Source organism: Melopsittacus undulatus, chromosome 6 (genome assembly GCF_012275295.1).
Source record: "Melopsittacus undulatus isolate bMelUnd1 chromosome 6, bMelUnd1.mat.Z, whole genome shotgun sequence".
NCBI classification, from domain to species: domain Eukaryota; kingdom Metazoa; phylum Chordata; class Aves; order Psittaciformes; family Psittaculidae; genus Melopsittacus; species Melopsittacus undulatus.
The window spans coordinates 69657129-69670340 of NC_047532.1; the positions used below are offsets into that span (position 1 = coordinate 69657129).

General features: G+C 48.3%; 1 protein-coding gene across 1 annotated transcript; it reads right to left on the reverse strand.

Moving 5' to 3' along the window:
- Positions 1–930: 930 nt before the first annotated feature.
- On the reverse strand, positions 931–6703 carry ADIPOQ (adiponectin, C1Q and collagen domain containing). The gene is made up of 3 exons (XM_005153946.3): positions 6590–6703; positions 3321–3534; positions 931–2932 (listed from the first exon to the last, which is right to left on the reverse strand). Exons 1-3 carry the CDS (start codon positions 6596–6598, stop codon positions 2406–2408), a joined length of 750 nt encoding a protein of 249 aa, XP_005154003.3. The 5' UTR covers positions 6599–6703; the 3' UTR covers positions 931–2405.
- Between the last annotated feature and the right edge of the window lie 6509 nt (positions 6704–13212).

Genomic DNA, 13212 nt, shown 5'->3' on the forward strand with positions numbered 1-13212 from the left:
ACACAAGTGATTACCTGCTGTTGAGGCATAATTGGGATCAGCCTATCAATTAGGGTATGTGCCTGTTCAGCCACATTTTCCCACCACACAGGTTTATGGAGCATGGAGGGAGGGTAAAAATGCAGCCGCTTGATAATGGAAAAAGGCTGGATTCATTAGGAGCTCCCCTGAACTCATCCTCCAGGATCTCATGACCCTCCCAAACCCTATTTGCAGCTCTCCCTAAAAGCAGCACAAAGCAAGTGTGGTTCCCTGCAGCTCCCTGCTCTTGGGCTCCTAGCATAGCAGAGGTAGGGAGGTGGAGATTGGAAACCCATACTACATGCAGGTATCTGGGCTGTTCCTGGGTTATGAATGCTCCCTGGGGGCTTGCAGCCTGGGAGGGGCCCTGGCTTCAATGGGGCAGAGGTGTGTGCTTGGGGGGGGGGGGGGGGGGGGGGGGGTGCGGGGATGCTTTTCTGCCAGCCCTGCCCTCTGTGCTTGCTTTGCTGATGGGATGAGCCTCAGCTGGGAGCATTTGCCCTAGGGGAAGAGCTGGGAGGGGGCTGATTGTAGCTCTTGGGGTGTGCAAAGTGGTTTTCTGGGTGGGTGATGGCTTAAACTGGGATTTTGTGCTGGGGAGGTGACTGTCCTTTTAGCTCCTGTGCCAGTGGAGTCCCTCTCTCTGCCTGGTCAGTCAGGGTAGATTTAGGCACAGTGGTTCTGGGGAAACAGTCTGGAAACAAGAGCTGATGTTATCAAAAAAGAAGGCAATACAGTGTGAGATGCTGAAGCCTTGGTGAAAGCTAGATGGTGGGGGGCTTGGGGAAAGCAAAAGGGACTGTCCCTCTGTGTGTGCCAGCCCAGGCTGCACCCACCTTGCTGCAAAATATGAGGCAAGGAGAACATCCCTTTCTTCAAATCCTTCCCAATAACACACAGTAAAACATGTGATTGTTCTCATAGAGAGAGGTTTTTTTATTGTTGTTATGTGTAATGTAGTAATTCATTGGAGTGTGAAGTGCTGCTCTTGGAAGTAATTTCAGTTGAAGCGTTTAATGCTGTTCTGTGCTTATAATAACACATTAGCGCTTATCTGTGTTAGCTTGTTCTGAAGCTTAATGGGACTCTTCTTTGGACGTCTCTGAGAAACTACCAAATCCTCTTTTAGCTAATAGTCAAGCTCCTTGGAGAGCAGTTTGATGGGATTGCTGCTAGTTCCAGCCTTAATACTCTTCCTCCATTAAGGTAACCTTGCTGAGAGCTGGGGCAGGTCCTGGGGGTGTTCATCCTAGGAGCCCACTGAAGCACCACCACATGAAGCTCTGTCCAGCTGGTGTGTAAAAGACTGCTTATGGCACACTTATGCTGTAAGAAGAGTAGAAAACCCAGTTGCTAGATCTCAGTTTCTGACTGCATTTTGGAGCTGTTCAGAGGGGAGATGCACCAGGATACTGCCAGCTTGCAGATGGAAGCTGTGAGATGCTGCTCCTGTGCTCCATGCTGGTGGCATCTGGGATGAGCAAGTACTTGTGCCGCCACTTCCAGCATGTGGTGGGCAATTTGGGAAGGGTCATTTCCACCCTGAGGTTCTCTTTGCCCAAGATCCTTGAGGCACCTTCTGCTGCCCCATCAGACATCAGGGTGTTTGCAAGGGAGCAGCTGGCATTTCTGAGCATCACAACTGTGCAGGCAATGCATCTGTCATCACCTCAGGACCTCCAGAACCACATGGTCAATGGGCTGGTTTTGGTATGTGGCCTCACCAGCATTCATAAGGCTTTTCAGATAGATCAAAAGAGAAAATCCTGCCCTGAACAAGCAAGCTGTCTACATTAGAGGTAACAACAGAAGATAGACATAGAAGGAAAATCAAAGGATTAAAATGAATGACAGTTAATAACCTGAATATATTCAGGGATCTGGGCTAAAGAAGGGAGACAACAAACCGTGGGTGGAAACCAAAAGCCCTAATAGGACAGCAAGTTACAATGGTAAAAAGGAGCTATCTGTTCCAGCTGAAAACAAGAGCAGAGATGGCTTTTGTGAATAGTCTTCTACATCTTCTACTCCAATTTAAAATGTGTACAATTGGATTAAGTGGATTTAAGTGGTTAACAAAGGGAAATTTAAAATGGGATATTGAAATGTATTTTTTCTCTTATTTTTAAATTCAAAAGAGGTTAGGGCATCTTGAGAGTCACTCTTGGCCCAGGTTTTCACAAGGAGAGCAAGATCCAAGGTAGAAGTAAAATCTTGGTCCCGTGGAAGTGACTCATTAACCTCACTTATTGGTCCACCCTTGGTAATTGTTGCCCCCATGAAAAGCAGTTATCAGGTAAATACAGTATAGCTATAGCACCAGTGCCCCAGGGCACTGTCTGAGGTTAAGCCACCTCTTCCTATCCCAAGCAGGACCGCCTTCTTTAGCGGCCATCCATATCTGGGTACAGAAGGAAGCCCATGAAAGTGGAATCGTTGACGTTGTCAGCGTAGATGCCATTGTTGTCTCCTTCCCCGTACACCTGAAGCCAGACCTCATCCCCAGAACTGAGGTGGAGCAAGATGGAGCCGCTCGCTTGGTCAACGTTGTTCTTCTGGAACTGGTCATAGGTGAACATCACCGCCCTGTCCTTCTTGTACAGGCTGACCTTGACATCCGTCAGGTAGACCGTCAGGTGGTAGGTGAAGTAGTACGTGCCAGGGATGGCGCAGAAGAACTTGCCGGTGGAGGCATCATAGTGCTTCTGCTCGTTGTAGTAGATCTTGGTGAAGCGGATGGGGACATTGGGGTGGGGGGCTCTGTCCGTCAGCCCTACACTGAAGGCAGAACGGTAGATGAAGGCACCTTCACCCTTGTCCCCCTTCTGCCCTGGGTATCCAGGGAATCCTCGTGGCCCTTCCTTCCCTGGGATGCCTGCTTCGCCTGGGTCACCTTTGGGACCTTGCATACCTGGGAGACAGAGTGGAAACGGAGAATTCTGTTAGCACAATGCCAGAAGCTGCTACCCACCAACCCAAAACATAGAGGGAGGTGTGGCGTGAGGATAGGCACAGCAGTAGTGACTTCAAAATCCATGTGAGCTGAGTCAGCAAGTGGAAAGCCCACTCAGCCCTCCCAGACTGTGTGCAGAGCATGTCTGATTTCCAGCGTGTAATGATTTCCATCATTAGCTGGAAAAACAACCACCAGCCAAATTCTTTGTCTTGGATTGTAGAATGTCCATCCCTGCAGGTATTTGAAAGCCATCAGAGATCAGACATGGACCTGGTGTGAGATCTCCCTGGGCTAGGCCTGCCCCCTGGCTCCGGCACAGATGTACCCCATGTTCCTTACCAACCTTCCTCTCCTTTCTCTCCCTTTAACCCGTCTTTTCCGTCTTTCCCGTCCCGGCCGGGGAGACCGTTGTGGCCAGGGTAGCCAGGTGCTCCTCCCATCCAGTTGGCACATGGAGTTTTGGGTTCTGGCTCGCCTTCCTGGGCAGCCACCTCTGTGCAATGGGGGGCCAGCAGCAGCAGCAGCGAGCAAAGGAGGAAGCCCCTCATCATCAGTTCCTGATGTGGACATGCACTGTGTTAGCTTTAAAGGTTAATAGGGAGACAAACAGCAAACAAAACCCCACCGTGATAACTGAGAGGCATGAAGACTAAAGTTTAAACCAACATATCCAAAAGGAAGCAATTCTGCTTGCCCCAGGGACTCCTCTGTGTCCAGCATAGCACTGGGGTGAGCTCACGAGCCAAGCCATGATGGGGTGCCTGGGAGCACATCCAGTGTGGAGAGGAACATATGCCAGAGTTGCCCTCAGCAACTCACGGGCTTTTTGCATGGACACGGCTGTATCTTGGGATCAAGTACAGCAGATGCCAAGGTACCACAAATTTGTTGTTTGATTGTGGGAAGAGGATTACACATCCAGGGATTACACATCTTGGAAGTGTTCAAGGCCAGGTTGGATGGCGCTTTGGGCAACCTGATTTAGTGGAAGGTGTCCCTGCCCATGGCAGTGGTTGGAATTGGATGGGCTTTAAGGTCCCTTCCAAACCTAACCAGTCTGTGATTCTTGAAGGCAAGTTGTGCAATGTTTAATCACTGTAGGGTCAGGTTTTTCTTCAGTTGCATCGCTAATCAGAGCAGTCAGTGTGACTCCCCAGAACCAGGTCAGTAGCTGTGCCCTACAGCCAGCTTGGGGCTAAATCCCAGAAATTGATGGGACCTTGGTAGGCTTTGGGTCTGGCTTTCAGGAAACAGATATTTTAAAATTACTATTGTGTGATACTGCTCCAGTGCAGAGACTATACCCTGGAACTGCCTGTTACGAGGATTTTAAGTGGCACAATAGGCACTGAAAGGTGGGTAACAGCATAGCCATTAGAGTCCCTTAGCTCTGTAATTTCCAAGAAAAATAGTATTTCAAAGCAATTACTTTGCAGGGTTGATTTTCCTGGGTGAGCTATTTAAATGTCACATTTTAAATAATACCTCATTAGCGCTTGCATAATTTCTTCAACGGAAGCTAAATAAATGTGCTGGGTTTGGCTGCGATAGAGTTAATTTTTGTCTTAGCAGCTGGTATGGGGCTATGTTTTGGATTTGTGCTGGAAACAGTGTTGACCACACAGGGATGGTTTAGTTATTGCTGAGCAGTGATCACACAGAGCCAAGCCCTTTTCTGCTCCTCACTCCATCAGTGAGCAGGCTGGGGATGCACAAGGAGCTGGGGGGTACACAGCTGGGACAGCTGAACACAGTGTACCCAAGGGACATTCCATATGATGTCTCATGCTCAGCATATAAAGCTGGGGGAGGCTGGACAGAGGCTGCTGCTGTGCATTGGTCAGTTGAAGTGAGCAGTTGTTTTAATTTAAATCGCTTGTCTTTCTTGGGATTTATTTCTCTCTCTTGGTTATTTTGTCTTTCATTACCTCTGTGCTTTGGGACGCGAAATGCCCTTTGCAACAAGGGATGTAGCAATTGTCCATGACCCGGGGTGGACAAGTGAAACGGGTGTCTATAATCCTGAAAGTGGATTGGCTTGGCAAGTGAGGGTGTGCATATTTGGGCACACTCTGATATGGCCACTTTGTAGTGGCATGAAGCAGAAGTGTCCCTGTCCCCCCATGTGAGTTCTCTCCCGGTCAGCTACACACATGCACTATCCATAATCAGCACAGGCTATATGGGAATTTCTTAACTGTGTTAACGCACACTAGTGTTCAACAGAAATCTGTGTGTCTTGTTGGTCATTTTGTTTGTTCTAGTTCCACTTTCTCATAAGCTGCCTAGAAAGCAAATATCAAAACTTTAGCAATGTGTGACCCAGAGCCAGCCCTTTTGCTGGTGCAAATTAAAACCCTCCTTTATGGTCAGAAGTGGCGCAGATTTCAGTCAGCCCAAAGCAGGGCTGCGAGGAGTTTTACTGGCAGATGCCTGTCCAGCTTGCCCTGAAGGGCTCAAAGCGATGCCCATCCCAGAGCATCCCTGGATGACTCTTTACTGCACCTAGCTTTCTCCTTTTCCATAAGAACACTGTATTGACATGCAAGTAGAAGTCATCTTCTATTTGCTACAGCTTGACTCAAACACTGGTGGCTTGCTTCTTTGAGAAACTGAGTAATTCTCTGGCATACAGATGTACTGCAAAGGGAAAGTTTTAACCTGTAACTGTTAGCTCTGATTTTGATCTCCAGCTGATCTCCTCTTACTTTATCTTTCCCATTTCTTTCTGTCTGATGATCGGCAGTGTAACATGAAATAATCTACTATATTTGAATGTCAGTTATACCTTTTGGACAAGTAAAGCTGAACAAAGTAGTCTTGGTGGCTTTCTGTTATTCCCATGGCAGCCACTATATTAAAAGCTCATATGTATTGTATGAAGCTTATTCATATATAAGGAGAAATCAGCATATCATCCATAAGAACAATGCATTCATAAGTGTAACATAGGGATTTAGACCATAATTCAGAATAAAAAATTCACATAACACTATATTAATAATTATGCTATTAAATATATTATTAATTATTATTATTAATTATAAATAGATATTAAAAAAGTCCCCACAAACTCACACCTCTCTGCACAAAACACAGAACAGAAAATCCATCTGTTTTCCAAATCCACTCTTTTCTTCAACCAGGAGTCTGGCTTATGCTGATCTTTCTTTTGCCTTTGTAACCCCTTGTAGCACAGTTTTTGCTGACATGCCATGGGGCTTGCACCTTAAATCTGGGTAGTGCAGGTTCTGGCAAGGAGCTCATAGGACTTGGGGAGATTTGGGGTAAACCCAGTCTTCCCAGGAGTCTGAGGAAAGAGTGGAATCATAAGGTGCCAGCACAGTGCTCCCATTGCCATGTGGTTTTTCACCGTTGTTCCTCACTGCTTTTAATTTAGGAGTTTTGATCTCTAAATAGTGTTTCCAAAACCAGGAGTACGAATCTAAGGGAGAAGAGCTATTCTTGCTCTAAAGTACTCTTTAGCTATTCTGAGAATAACTTTAAGAAAGGAAACTGATTGCAACAGAGGAGTGTGTCTGTCTGATTCAGCCCAAAAGAAGAGAAAATCTGAACTCAGTAATAAGGGGTTAAAAGAAAAGTCACGCTTACCAGCTGCATTGAGTCCTAGTTGGCTTGTTGCAGTCTCTTTGGAAATGAAGCCTGGCTACTACAACACTATCCCTAAGGGCACAGGGAGCTGTCAGCTCAGACAGTGCATTTTCCATTTGCTATTGCGCATGCTGACTTAAAAGTTGGGTTTTCCCATTAATTTTTCTTGGCCATCACTTAAGTTTTGCACCATTTATATAATCCGGTCACACTGGGATAGCTTGCAAAGATAGCCTTAATGAGGAGAAGATGTGTTTGGGAATTTTATGGGACCTGAAGGAGCTGTGGTTTGCTGGAGAAACCCATGTGAAGACCTGCTCATCCTAGCACAAGCTGATGCTCTTTGTGAACTGGGAAATGTTGTTAGCAGCTGATGGAGAAAGTGTCTCTTCAGCCTTGTATTCATGCACTCATAGGTGCTTTTTATCAGTGTATTAGTAGATGAATTATTGTGTTGAAGCCTCAGCTTCTCCCTTTAATGGCAAGAGCTGCTCCTGCCTGGAGGCTGCTGCTGCACCAAAGAAGGGCAAAGCTGCCTGAGAGAAAAGGCAGTGCTGGGGGAGAGGGTTTTGTCTTAAGCCAGCCAAGCACATGCCAGCACTATAGTAAATGACTGGAGTAATTTCAGCCCTACAGATGGCTTCCAACCCACCATGGGGTTGGAAGGTGGCTTTAGGTCATGGCTTTAGGTCAGGACAAAGTCTTTTTCAAGGTTAGCTAAGCAGGACCTTGGCAAACCTGGGCTCACAAAAAGGACTAGGAAAATGTAGTGTGGTGCATGTTGTTGCAGCAGGGGAGGGGGAGCAGGTGTTGGGAAGCTGGTGTCCTTGGGAGAGGGGAAAGAGGACTGTATCCTGAATACAGTTATTGTGAAGAGCTGGCTATCTGAAAGGACAAAAAGGATGTCTATATGGACACCTTGAAGTCCCAGGGAGCAGGGTGCAGAATGGCAGGATGTCTGCTTGCTGCCTGCCTTAGTTTGGTCAAGCGGTCCAGCATCTGATTATTTGCCTTGGATGATGGATTTTCCATACAATGTTGAAACTTAAAATATGACAGAGATCGAGTTGTACCTGCTGTTTTCTTATAAATGTGGCTTGCTAAAGCCATGTGTGTGCCTATGTGTATGTGATGCCCATGTTTCTATTGAAGCCTTGTCTCCTGAGAGATGAATGGAGGAGCAGGATCTTGGAACTGAGATAGAAACTCTATTTGCAGTGGAGACGAGAGGTTTTCATCTGCCTGTTCCCCATATCAGCAAGACAAGGCTGGTATCCCTGCCAGCTCTTGGCTTGAACCCTAAAATGCATGATTGGGGTATTCATGAGGCTGACAGGATTTAAAGCTGGACCTGATGTGTTTAGTAGGCAGTGCTGCGATTGCCTCATGGCCTTTCAGTTCAGTTGTTAGGAAAATACCACAGCTACCAATCCTTCAGTGGTCCTTCAAAGAGCTGGCCAGATGTTATCCCTGCCTCTCAGAAAAGGGATGGAAGTTTATCTCTAGGGGTACAACCAGCTGATACACCCCCGATGTACTTGGTTGTGGTTATGTTGTCTTTCACACTTGGTTTGTAGGTTGGTTCTGGCTCCTGTTCCCTCTTGCAGAGGAGGATATTGTACAATCCAGTGAGTTACTTCTGGTGTGTGGGAGGAAAACAGTTAAAATGTCCTTTGCTCTGCCTGATGACAAGCAAAACCTGCCACCAAATGAGGTCTGGACCAGCAGTGCTGGGAGGCAGCAGCTCTGACTGGGGCTGTGGGGGCTCTTTTTGACATAGAGAAAGCTGCTGTCCATAGGTCCTGCAGCACCTTCTCCTCTTTGCACTTCTGTGACCATATCAGTGGTGTGGGACAGGCTGCCTGTACCTAATTAACTCAGCCACGAATGTTGTACTGAGCCTGATGCAAGCCTGCAAATATGAAAAACACAAGCCCGACGTGATGGATTGTGAATCAGAGCCTTCACTAAGAATTCAAAATAAGCAGAAAGTTATATTTAGCCATCTATAAACAGGAACAAAACAGAGCAGGAGGCTTGTTATCAGCTGTGCTCCACCAGCAGAGTCATGATCCCCGCTGGTGAGATTTGAGGGGTCAAAAGCTTCTTTGGCCATGGGGAGGCTGGGATGGCTGCCTCAGGAGGTCGGTGGCTGCCCTGGATCCATGCCATGGGGGCCAGGGAAGGAGCACCCAGCTGCCTACCGATGTCCTGCAGCAGGGTCAGCACCATCATGGAGCCCAGCCCATGGGAACCCTTGTCCCCTGGTTGTCCCATCCTTTCCCAAGGCTGCTGTGCCCCCTCCGCCGGGAGCTGTCCCCTGCCCTGTCTCACTGTCCCTCTGGGATTCCTGGCCCTTCCCTTGTCTTTCCACTGGCCATGGATACTGCACGTCCCAGAAACAACACACATTCCCTGCTTTGCTAAAAACAGCAAAAACTATGCATGCCATTTAGCGGGCTGGCTGACAGGCTGTCATGTGCTGCTCTGGAGCTGCCCAGGGCTGTGTGCAGTGGAGGAACCGCAGTCACCATGCCAGGGGTGCTGTTGGCTCTGTCTCTGGGCATTGCCAGCAGCCCCAGCGAAGTCAGCTCACTCCCCAGTGCAGCACAGCTGAGTCCACTCCTACAGCCAGACAGAGCCCATGCCTTGTCTGTGCTACTTCCCCATGGGCACCTGCATGGGAGGACAAGATAGTGGTGAGTGATGGGGAGCTAACTCCAAAGGAAAAGCAGCAAAATGGTCTTTAGCAAGGACCTTATCACAAAGTCATTATAGGTTTGTCAGCATCAGTGTCAGGAAGGACCCTAGACACAAACTGTGATTCTCTATAGTCTCATGCATTGTTGTTCATCCAAACCCTTCCCCGTACAGCATTGTACTTCCCTCTAGTGGCTGATTATTAATGGAGAACAGGAGCTCTCTCCCTGCAGACAGCATGGAGGGCATCAGCCTGGTCCTGCGTGCTCAGCCCCTTCTCTGGTAGGGAGATGCGATGGTAGCATGGGATGAATGGTGGAGGGCATAGAAGCCCCATCAGTACGTGTGACAACGGGGATACTGAGGCAGCATTTGGGGGCCACCGGAACTCAGCAGCAAGGATGAGGGGACCTGTCTGACTCACTGCCTTTGCTTGATGAATCCATCCTGCTTCTCAGCAGCAAGGTTATTGATTTATTGGCCTGTTTCAAGCAGACAAATGGGTTCTTTTCTTTCCTGCAATGGGCAGCTTGGGCAGAACAGTTCCTTGCCAGGCTTGAGCAACAGCATGTGTTTCTTAATGATCACAAACAATCTTCCCCAGCCTCAGGCTCCCAGCAAGGGATCTTGGTGCAACAGGGTTTCTCATGCCGAAAAGGACATTGAGATGGATTTGTTCAGGAAACAGGGCCCTGTAAATACTACTCAAAGCTCCTTTTGTTAATGTCATAGCTGTTCCCAGGGTGCTTGTTCCTGTGCTGCAAGTTCAGGGTGCTGCTTTGACCAGGGAAACACAGCCAAGGACCTGTCTGCATAGGGGTTTACGGACACTCCATCCAGCTTCCCTTTGCTCTCACACCAGCTCACAGCTGAGCTAGGTACTGGTTGCTTTTAGTACAGGCTAAAGGTCTTGTTTTGGGGGTCATTCTGTGATGGGAAGAGGCTGGGCAGGGAACAGAACAACAACGTCAGTGATCTGGTATGTGGAGCCTGCAGCATCCCCTGCCAAAACATCCTGCCCAGATTTCACTCCCAAGCTGTGATCACATCTTTCCAATGAGGCACCTGAGAGCGTATCTCTGCCCAGCTCTCCCCTCCAGCTTTGCTCCATGGGCTGAGCTAGTGAGGTGTTTAATGAGGTTTCTACTTGCCCATCAAAATGAAGACCTCAGTGGAGGAAGGAGAGCTCGCACCTGATAAACACGCAGCACCCTGAAGCCTGCCTGTTTTCGTCGAGCACACATCTTTACGAAGTAGATAAACTATTCATTAGGGGAGCATTTCTGAGTAATTCAGGCACAGAGAAGTTTCCTTCGCACACATGAATTTCGGTGTTCCCCGTCAGCCAGTCCCCTCCGAGGTTTGGACAATAGATGGTGCTAACTGCCCTCGGGAAACGTGGCTGAGCGCCGATGAGCTGGGCGGATGAAGGGCCAGTTTGCAGTGATCCCCCTAAATCATAGAATCCCAGACTGGTTTGGGTTGGAAAACACCTTAAAGCTCATCTAGTTCCAGCCCCCTGCCACAGGCAGAGACACCTGAAAGTGCTTGGAGCAGGTTGCTCCAAGCCCCATCAAGCCTGGCCTTGAACACTGCCAGGGATGGGGCAGCCACAACTCTTTGGCTCTAAAGAGCAGCAGGAGGGGAGTGGTGGTTTCATCCAGGTGTCTTAGGCCATGGCAGCAGCTGCCTTTCTAAAGGGTGTTTGCCCCCCACATTTTTCATCTCTTTTTTATTTCTGAGGGACAGAAATTACATCACTCCCCATCACTGGAAATGTCTCTTTCAGGCCCTGCACCCACTGCTCTCGATTTGGGATAACGGTATTGGGTTTTCTGGAGGAGCTGCACAAACCAGAAGGGTGGATTTGCTCTGGGATGGATGGGAAAGGGCAGGAGGCATGTGGACCCCTGTAACCCCGAGCTCTTTGCAGAGGCTGTGTCAGGTAAGCGGCTCCATGCTGGGGCACGGCGCAGGCAGCGAGGGGTCATGGAATGCTGGGACCCCTGATGCAGGGATTTCCCCCCAGTCCCTTCCATCCTTTTATCCCCCATTGCAAGCAGGACTATTGCTCTCACTACACACAGGGATGTGGATGCTGGCACACCTGGCTCCTCCAAACACAGCCCTGAGCAGGCAGGGTGCACAAAGGGCTCTTTGTAGCTCTTTAAACCCCCTCCTTTGTCTGCTGTGTTTGAAAGCCCAGTTACATCCACATCTGAGTTCACCCTTGGGGTGAAAGTCAAGAGCCCACAAGTGAGATAATGCCCTCCCATCATGTATTTCTTTGCATTATGCAAGTGCCCAAGAATAATTTTTGTCTATAATGGCTTTTCCATTCACTAAGGTATCGATCTAGAGCCACCGGTGCCTGTAATCTGTGCCATGCATTAGCTGACTCCCTACCTTTTGCAGCATGATGGATATGATGGCAGGGTGAGGGATGGATATGAGGAGCAGGCACGTTCAGCACTGGCCCTCTGATTTCAGAGCTGTTTTCCGAGTGCAGGACCCTCCTAGCCTGTCATTTAACAGCCCGTGAGACTGAATCACTGCATTCTCAGGCCAGGCAACCAGTCCCTGCCTGTGGAGTGTCTGTGCTCACCTTCAGTAATGTTTGCTTCCAAACACCAGTGAGGTACTATGGGATAACAGTTTGCTTGTTTCCCCCATCTTTAACAAAATCTAATCACTTCAAAGCAAGGATGTGATTAACTTAAGGCATTACAAACCTTACATTGTCTATAAAATGAAATATCATTGTGGAACTGCATCTGAGTGATGCAGCTTTCACCAAGGAACTAAATCTGATATAACCATGATTACTATATGTTTTTACTTTGGGCATTTCATTATATAAATCATCATGGAGTGCTCTTTGGGAAATCATAGGGAATGATACATCTATGACACTTTTGATAGGGCATTTCTCTGTGCTTAGCAGAAGTCATTTATGGTTGCTGTAGGGTTGATAAAAGGCTTATGATGTCTTCAATTATTCATTTTTACAAGTGCTTGTTCTCCTGATTTGGACAGCCAAATGTGACTGGTTTAGCAGTAAATCATGGGTTTTGTTGTTCCTGGAATCAAATGACTTTGCCTCCACTGCAGACCCTCTTCCATAAGGAAAACAATGCTGGTTCCCTCTCAGCTATCATAACATTCTCTATACTTCTCTCTTTGGGAAACACCTTTCCACCTGGCAGCTGGCTCACCCAGCAGCCTCCACTCCTTGGGCTGCAGCACCTCACCTTGTGTCTGCCAGGAGGTTTATGTGCAAGCTGGAGAAGTGGATCTGGTAGCATGAAAGTGGTTTGTGTTGGTGCCCTGAGCTGGTGCTCGGTTGCATCTGGATGCCAGGGACTCTACTCTTTAGGTGCACAGCAGCCATGAAGGCTTTAGTGCTGCTGCTCATCTGGGCTTGAGGTAGCCCAGTACCTGTGCCCACATGGAAATCCTGCAGGATTGGGTCCCCAGGCACCAAACCCACAAGCAAAGAGATGTCCCAAACCCTTCTGCTGTCACACACATCCTCCTTCTCCTGCCGTGCCCTGGCAGGACGGGGTGCCCTGGCATGCTGGGCTGGGATCCTGCCTCCTTGGGATCATTAGTCTCCAGCAAATGCCACGGTGATAGAGAGGCAGGTGGGGCTGGAAGCACTTCTGTATTGAAATACATTTTCTGGTGCTGCTTTATAGGTTTTTAATGTGATCCGTATGTCCCCCCTGGCCTGTTGCCCATAGCCAGGCGCTCCCCTGCCTCCCCCTCCTCGCTGCAGTGTTTTCTGTGGATTAGGTTCAACTGGATGAGTTCATCTCCTTTTGTATTTATAATCCCAATGAAGGCGGTGTCTTTAACAAAGGCTATTCCTTCTCATTGCTTTGGCAAAGCAAGTAGCAGCTCCCTGCTGTGTCTCTCTTGGA